Below are 8,305 nucleotides of genomic sequence, written 5' to 3'. Positions count from 1 at the left end.
GTCCAGAATGTAGCCCAGTTTGTGTCCTGTGCTTCTTGGACCAGGCCCCATGCTACATTGTATAAGCATTTATTAAAATGGATAGAAGCATAGATGAATATTAATGATGGTAACAGTAGTACAGTAGTATTGTCCATTTCTTTAATATTTAATGTTGTTTATCAAACCCTTTATCAACATTTTCACAGCAACAAGATTACTGTACTGAGGCAACTCATATTAATGGACATATTAATAGTCACATATACAAAATAGCAGATCTAACAAACACTCAAATAAGCAGTCACCTGCTGCAAGCTTTTACAATTATTGGAATTGCACAACATTTAAGTTGGCAAGCATTAAAAATAATTATTTGGATACAAAATTTAAAGGTGTTATCCTTTAAATGACTATTTGTTGCCTTAGCAGATAGTTGCAATATGTGGTGTAGTCTGGTAATTATGGTGACCTCAGTGCTCAGGAGAGGCTATGGATTAAGCTACAGATATATAATGAACAGGACATAGCTGGTCTGAAAATCGAAAAACACGACATTTCTCCAGAATGGCTGTTCGGTGATGTCTTGAAAGACTCCATGACACCTAAAAATACAGACGACTAATCATAGCTACAAGGTCCACAGGTTTTATTCTTTCTTATTTTCTGCGGTCCAAGTCCCCATAAGTTAAATAAAGTCATTTAAGGGATACAAACATCACAGGTAGTTTGTAGAAAATTCAACGGCTTTATCAGTATTGTTCACATTTGGCAAAAGTGGGTAATGTTATTTTCAATTGAAACCTTAATAAGAAAGATTAAAATTCCCTTGCGGCGTGTATATGAGAGCAGCAAAGTAATCTCATCAGTGACTTTCCTTTGTGGTGTGAATGAGAAAATACAACACATACACACACACACACACACACACACACACACACACACACACACACACACACACGAGTTGGCGTACCTATCTAAATAGGGACCATCCATTCATTTCTAATGGAATCCCTAATCCCAATCACGACACCTTTAACCCCTACCCATCCCTAACCTTAACCATAAGGTTTAACCCAAAATACAAGACTTTTGGCATTTTTTCTTTTTTGATTGCATTTGCAGATTTTTATGAAACTGAGGTTATCCACATGGGGACCTCAAAAAATGTCCTCAAAAGTTGGGAAATTTCAGGTTTTAATACACTTTGGGGACAATTTGGTTCTCAAATGTGATATATGCAAACCCACACACACACACACACACTCGTGTCCCCGTTAGTTATGTGCAGCCCAGACCGCTCGCTTCCAGGCCCCTCGAATCAGTTCGTGCAGTTCAACCCGCGCCTGCAGTCAGGCAATGGCACTGTCGGGTTCTGCGCCAGAGAGGCCTAATGGTTCGGGACGATCTGTAACAAAAGCTCGCAAAGGCTCGCCTGGAGCTTCGCCCTTTGTACCTAGAGTCTACCCTCATGCTGGATCGACAATTTCCAGTCAGTTATGGAGGACGATTTAGTTTGTGAATACGACTCCACCTGGGACACAGAAAGCGATGGAGACGACCTGGTGGAAAACGTAACACGGAGATCCAGCCAGGATAAAACACAGAAATCCTGGGGTTTTGTACGTATTTCTCTCAGTGTGTTATATTCGCTTTCATTAATGTTAGGTGGACGTTTCGATCGTCGGTCCTTTCCGTCCTTATGGTGCGATTTCACGGCGCTTACATCATTGTTAGCTAGTGCTAGCATTCTAGCTACAATTACGCAGTTAAGAGGGCAAACTGTATGGAAAGAAGCGTAAATGACCTTGGAAGTGATGGAGTATTTGTTTTAAGGGATGCTTTTGACTGAGCTGTGTGAGAATTGCTGCTTCTCATTGCCGCGGTCTCCCTGTTAGCCGGTTAGCTCGTTAGCGTTTTGTTAATTTTTATCAATGATATAAACGATGCGTTGCGCTACCGGAAGCGCTGGTCTCAGTCAATGAACCAAGCGGGCACGTTCATCTAATATATCACAAGCATCCATTTCTAAAATATTTTCATATTAAAATTCCTTCCTACGAATACTTTGCCTTGTTCGTGATCGTATTACTGTATTAGATTAGTGCCGTAAGACATTACGACCGCGTCCCTGCTACCATAAATGGACCTGCCGCCTTTCCGTCCCATTGATTTCCTTACAAGCTCCTTCAAACCAGTTACCATGATCCGGCGAAAATGGTTACGTTTTATAAGGATCTGTATGCATTATCAAGTAATGAATAGCGGCCCACGTTTTATCTGGCAGGTCAGCAGTTTATAGGAAAGGATCTTGCGGTAAAGGAGAGCGCATGCTGTTCACACTGGGAGCCGTGGACCAGACTGCTACGTTAGACAAATGGCTGTCTGAATTAATTCAGTTTCATAAAGTCAGAAAGCGAGGTTGTGCGAATAGGTCTTGTTGTGCCCTGGACTGATTGAATAATTTGGGTGCAAACAAACAGTGCCGATCCTCCATTCATCTAAGGTCGTTTAAACTACTGATTTTTTTGGCGCAGTTAATAACCGAACACATTGTTATGTATTTTTATACCTACTTCCTGATATTGCGTAACTGTTATCTATCTCCTTCCATATAAAAGTAACCTTAAATGTGCATGAATAAAGGATTCCGGTAAATTTCTTTTTGGACCGCAATCAAAAACAGTGGTACCTGCATTGTAACCTGCAATATGCAATGCGAAACAATTCATTGGCCAAAACCCATTTTAATGGCAGAAAAGCTTTGCTCGGTATATTATAAATTTTATAACTAATCCTGGTGCACTGGTAAATTTAAGCCAGAATTTTAGATGATTCAGATATCACAACAGATTAATTTTGTGTCTCAAATAAGGTCCTATTTTTTATTTTTACATTTGCAGTCATCTTTTATACTAGAGATTTGTGATGATCAGAGTGGGTAAATAGAATCAGTTTGGGCTACACTTTGTTGGTACTTTAAAGAATTTGATTATATGGACAGTTCCAGACACCTGGAACCATGGTGGTAAGGATAAGTGATGCAGTTAATTTTCAGCCACTGAGAACCGCCTGTGGGAGGTCAACACTGAAATCAAGTAGCAAAGAAAGTGTGTCAGTGGAGATGAAATGTTCTCAGTAGCCAGTTAACTGATGTAGTTTTGTTTCTAGGCAGCAAAAATAAGGGCACTTGAGTGAAGGTGATTATTAAATTAATAAAACAACAATCGCACGATGGCTTGGTACTGCAAGCTGATTTTTCTAATTATGTTTTCATTTCTTTTTGCAGTGGTCAAATCCATCTTCACGAAACCTGCGTGCTGCAAAAGACATGCAGAACTACAGGCGGGGATATCCAGTGAGTGTGTAAACTGAGTGTTTCTCTTATCTGGGCCAAGGAAACATGGGAATAGATGAATGATGTTCCTTCGCTCATATTCCTTCTTGTTATCCACAGAATATCCAGGAAGAAGAAAACCAAGAGGAAAGAATGAATAATTTAAAATTTTACCTAAATGAAATTACTTCATCCCCTGATGGTACGCTTCCTGAGCAAATCATGTTATTTTTTTCATTCATTCATTCATTCATTCATTCATTCATTCATTCATCAGTATTCAGAAGTGTAAATCTCACTTGTTTTTGTACTCCCTGTCACAGAAGTTTCAATAGAAGCTTTTCACAAAGAATGGAAGATGGACTATAAAAGATTGGAGAGAGTCCATTCCTATATTCAGTGGTATTTTCTTTTTATACATTTTATACAATTATAATGTATGATCTTGTACAACAACACTTTAAATTTAACTCAAAAGTTATTAAATGTTGCTAGGTTGTTTCCTCTACGAGAACCTGGGGTGAACTATATGGCCAGTGAACTTACCAAGAAGGAGATCCAGGTATGTTAATGGCGAGACCCATTAGAGTAAGAGTTAGAGATCCACCGATCGATTGGCCAGGAACCAGAATTGGCCAGTTTTTAGCGTGCTTGGCCCAGACTGGAGACTGGCCGGTCAGTCTCATGCATTTCCAATACCAAACTGGTCCGTTTTACACATAAACCATATGTCATACGTACAGCAGTGCAGGCAATTGCCTCATAGCCACATGCTAACATGTCCTTGGAATGGAAGGTCGTCACTGTGAGAGAAGATAACATGAGCAACAAGCAATTTTTAATACATGTAGAGCCAAAGTTAACTATGAGGGAACCACCACAAAAATGTGAAACATCGGAGGTAAACTTTAATATGATTATTTAACATATACTAGATAATCTTGAAAAGGAATAATCATTAAAATTGCAAAGCTAGCTAAGTTTAAAATGTTTTAGCGAAACTTTAACCCTCTGCACTGCAATGTTCGTACAGTATGAAGGTCTGAAAAAGCCTGATCTTAATCTAGCTAACAAGTGATGTAAGAATTATAATTAATATTATTACCCTGCAAATATTATTATTTGGGAGAGTAAAGTACACTTCACGTTTAATTGGAGGTTTGTAAGCTACGGACTTTTATCTTAAGACCAGTGAAAAAAGAAAAACGTTCGCCTTAATTTAAACATACTGAAAAATTGTATAAGTAACTGACATTTGTTATTTCACTTTGTTGAACCTGCTCTGGTTTGGTTAGGTAAAATATGTCAGATGAGGTTGGGTGTGCAGTCACAGAAGACTTTTATTTTGAGACTTTTATTTTGAGACTTTTTTAAGTGAGAGACAATCCTGTAACTTACTGCAGTTTAACGATTTCCTTTATTATCAAAGTAAAATTTTGCATTAAAGAAAAATGGATTTTTGTTTGCATATGCTGCCAATTATAGTTCTTAGAAAATCAGCAAAAATCGGTATCGGCTTGTCACACTAGCAAAAAAAAATCGGAAGAAAATTGCATTGGGTGCATCTCTTGTAAGAATGCATGATGACAGTATCTGGGTCCTGCCAACCTGAGTCATTGTTCTTTGTCGCAGGAATTCAGAAAAAGCGAAGAGGCAAAGAGGAAACTCATGGAATCCTATGAACTGATGCTGGGATTTTATGGCATACAGCTGTTTAACAAGGAGACTGGAGAGGTCAAGCGTGCTGAGAACTGGAGGGAGCGATTTGCAAACCTTGAACGGTCAGTGAGCACTGAGCTTTGCAGTGGTGCTGGCTGTGAGTTGTGTTGTCTTCAGATTGTAGCTGTGGTTGGTTTAGGTGCAGCAAAGTGCCTTCTTGTTGCTGTCTGCTGGTAGTATTTCCTCTACTGTACAATATGCCCTTTCCTGCACAAGCATATCAGCAGATCAGTACAGTTTATCTTGTATTTTTCTTATATACATATAACCCCTCCTCACGTCTACAAAGCGTGATTGTGTGTATTGTGTTTTTTAGAATTTGGTGATCAGTGGTCATTGTTGACACACCACAGCACACATTGCACAGCAACGAAATGTGTCCTTTGCATTTAACTCATATGTGACATCGGGATATAGCAGGGGGTAGCTAACTCAGCTCCCGGGGAGCAGTGCTTGGAGCCAGTACCTTGATTAGGGTGCCTTGCTAGTCGGGGGTTCGAACCAGCAGTCTTTCAATTACACATGCGCTTCCCTGACCATTAAGACACCACTGTAAAGTAAGACCATGAAGTACATGAGGTGTGTATTGTGTGTGTGTGTGTTTTTTTAATATTCCTTTTTTTTCTTTTTTCTTTTTACAGAAACATGCACAACAACCTTCGCATCACTCGTATCCTAAAGAGCCTGGGGGAACTGGGGTTTGAGCACTATCAGGCCCCACTAGTACATTTCTTCCTGGAAGAGACGCTGGTTCGGAAGAACCTGAGCACAGTGAAGCGCAGTGTGCTGGACTACTTCGTGTTTGCAGTGCGGGATAAGAAAGAGAGGCGGACACTTATCAAGTACGCCTTTCAGCACTATGAGCCCAAGGACAAATTTGTTTGGTGTCCTCGGAAGATCCAGAAGCGACTTAAGAAGAAGTCTGAGAAGAAACAAGAGGTGGCCAGCAACCGAGAGACCCCAACATCCGAGGAAGTACGCTCAAAAAACGTAGCCAAGGGTGGTGAAGCGCTGAGTGCTCGGAAGGAGGAGAAGTCACCCAGCAACCCAGCAGACACCCAGAAGCTAAATGCAGATGAAGCAAGCACAGACTCCAGCAAGCTGCTTGAGGGATCTTCAGTTGACCTTGAGCCATCAACAAAAATGTCAGATGATCAGCTGGTCTTGGACCAAGAAGAGATGGATCAATCTGGCAGCACTGAGTGCAGCCTTGAGAAGAACAAAGATGAAAAAAAAGAAGAAGAAGAAGAAGAAGAAGAGAGCCTTTGCAGATCTAACAGTACCAAAGCACTGGTGCCAGATCCAACTGATTCAGAAACTGCCCAGGAAAAACAAGCCAAGAAGAAGAAGGAAGAATCAGCTGAAGACTCGAACAATTGCATGGGGGAGGAGCTTCCCAGCAACCAACTGGAGAGAAAGGTAACTGAATCCCCTGTTAATGGTCCCATGGAGTCCCAAGAGTGTCCCCCAAGCGCAGAGTCTCGTAGAACGGCAAGGGAAGGACCTGGAAATGTTTCCCCTCCACCAGAAGAAAGGCGAGCTGAAAAGCAACCCAGGACCGACTTTGGTGACCTGTCCCACGCGATCAGTAATGGGGAAATGCCAGATACCGCCAACATAACAAGCAAAGATGCATGCAACGGTTCAAATGCATCAGTGCAGAGCAGTGTCACAGCTGCCCAGGAAAACAGTACTACAGCTGGAAATAAATGGACAAATGGAACAAATGGCCATAACTGCAGTGAACCAATGGACACTGAGTCTGTTGCAAGTACTGATATGGAGGTGGAGAAGCTGTGAATTGTCCACAGTGGGGAAAAGCTTACTGAATTAATGTTCTTGGACTAGAGTGAAATGGTTAAACTGTTATGAAAAAACATTAGACTTCTTGATTGTATTCCAGGCCTTGATGCATTAAAAGTAAAATTGTGGTCCTTTGTAAACACTGGAATATTTCCTGAATCTCACTTTAATATTGTCATCATTCATATCTTGTTTTTTTTCCATTTCACTGCTGCAGTTCCCTTGGTAACTGTCTAGACAGTAGGTTGCCTGTCTTGAACTTAATTTTGAATACAAACGAACACACGTTTGAGTAATCTCAGATAACAGATTATGGTTTAAAATGTGGTTTTCAATTCTTTCGCATACTCAGCCTGGAATTTTGTGTGTGGAAAAAGTAAACATGATTTGTGCATTTGACATTTTTGAAACCCGCAAAAAAATGACATATCAATTGACGCCTTGTTCTGTATAGATGATGTTTCAATTGTTATTCTTTGGCACTGGAGAAAAAAATGACATTTTTTAAGGCAATAGAAATTTTAAATTAACTCCATTCTTAGACTCCAGAATAAAGCATCTAATGGAATAAGAGGCATTATAAGTGGAAACATGATTGTACGTCACCATCTCTCAAGGAATGTTATGCAGTTTTCCTAACAGTTGTGTTCATTGCAGCTAACCAAATGATTGACTCTGATTGTAAAAATTGCAAAGTTAAAATGTATTCAAATGATTAACCCCTTTGGTCATTAAAACTGGATTCATCTGTTGCCATGGATGATTATTAGAATTGTGAGGAAATCCTCTGAATATTATTTATTTCAATTGTATGTTTTTCCTTGGCATGTCTCTGTTGATTATGGAATATAATTATAGCCAAAAAGCTGAAACCCTAATTCTCTGAAAATCTCAGGGAAGATCATCACTGAGTTAAAGGATTGTGCTCCTCTTCTGGCGTTTGCATTCCACCATAGTTTTTGGTTAGTGTATCGTACGTCTTGTTAATTTTTGCTTGTAGTTCGGTAGACTTGGTAGTTCGGTAGTCATAGGTTTTTGTTGGATTTTGAAAATCTACCCAAGCCTTCTCAGTGTGACACAATAAAATAAAATGCACAACAGTTTGTTTGTGTTAATTCCAAAACTAAGCTGGTTTCATGACATTTATCTTGTAGCATAATGTTCTTTGTAATCAACGTAGGCTATGTCGTATTAATTGTCTATGAAATACAAGAATTTGTAGAAGTATGTCCAATGGCCTGTTATTGGAAGTAATGTAGGTCTCTTAACTGGACTTAAAACTGCTCAGAATTTGGTATAAACGCTGTGAGATTTGGTATAATTGCTTTCCCGGTTAATCGCATGATTATAACGTGATTTACAATTAATATATATAGCAGTTAATGGAAACTATAGATATAGTTAATGGAGATGTGCAGGCAAAGATTTTCTGGTTCCCTGCTCCCCTATTCACATGCACATGGCAGC

General features: G+C 39.7%; 1 protein-coding gene across 1 annotated transcript; it reads left to right on the top strand.

Annotated features, from left to right (window-relative positions):
• Positions 1-1,252: 1,252 nt before the first annotated feature.
• ogfr (opioid growth factor receptor) lies at positions 1,253-7,965 on the top strand. Its single transcript, XM_049017485.1, has 7 exons — positions 1,253-1,601; positions 3,269-3,337; positions 3,437-3,518; positions 3,640-3,718; positions 3,812-3,878; positions 4,949-5,097; positions 5,677-7,965. The coding sequence occupies exons 1-7, from the start codon at positions 1,479-1,481 to the stop codon at positions 6,833-6,835; spliced, it is 1,728 nt and encodes a 575-aa protein (XP_048873442.1). The 5' UTR covers positions 1,253-1,478; the 3' UTR covers positions 6,836-7,965.
• The last annotated feature ends 340 nt before the right edge of the window (positions 7,966-8,305 follow it).

This window comes from Brienomyrus brachyistius, chromosome 6 (assembly GCF_023856365.1).
Source record: "Brienomyrus brachyistius isolate T26 chromosome 6, BBRACH_0.4, whole genome shotgun sequence".
NCBI classification, from domain to species: Eukaryota; Metazoa; Chordata; class Actinopteri; order Osteoglossiformes; family Mormyridae; genus Brienomyrus; species Brienomyrus brachyistius.
The sequence above is the reverse complement of the archived record's forward strand: the minus strand, read 5'-3'. Positions and strand labels throughout refer to the sequence as shown.

What these genes read in the sequence shown, in the direction of transcription:
- ogfr (XM_049017485.1), top strand. Translation starts at nt 1,479, where the DNA reads ATGGAGGACGATTTAGTTTGTGAATACGACTCCACCTGGGACACAGAA. An exon ending in GTCCATTCCTATATTCAGTG is followed by an intron (nt 3,719 to 3,811) that starts GTATTTTCTTTT and finishes AAATGTTGCTAG; the next exon opens with GTTGTTTCCTCTACGAGAAC. An exon ending in TTACCAAGAAGGAGATCCAG is followed by an intron (nt 3,879 to 4,948) that starts GTATGTTAATGG and finishes TCTTTGTCGCAG; the next exon opens with GAATTCAGAAAAAGCGAAGA.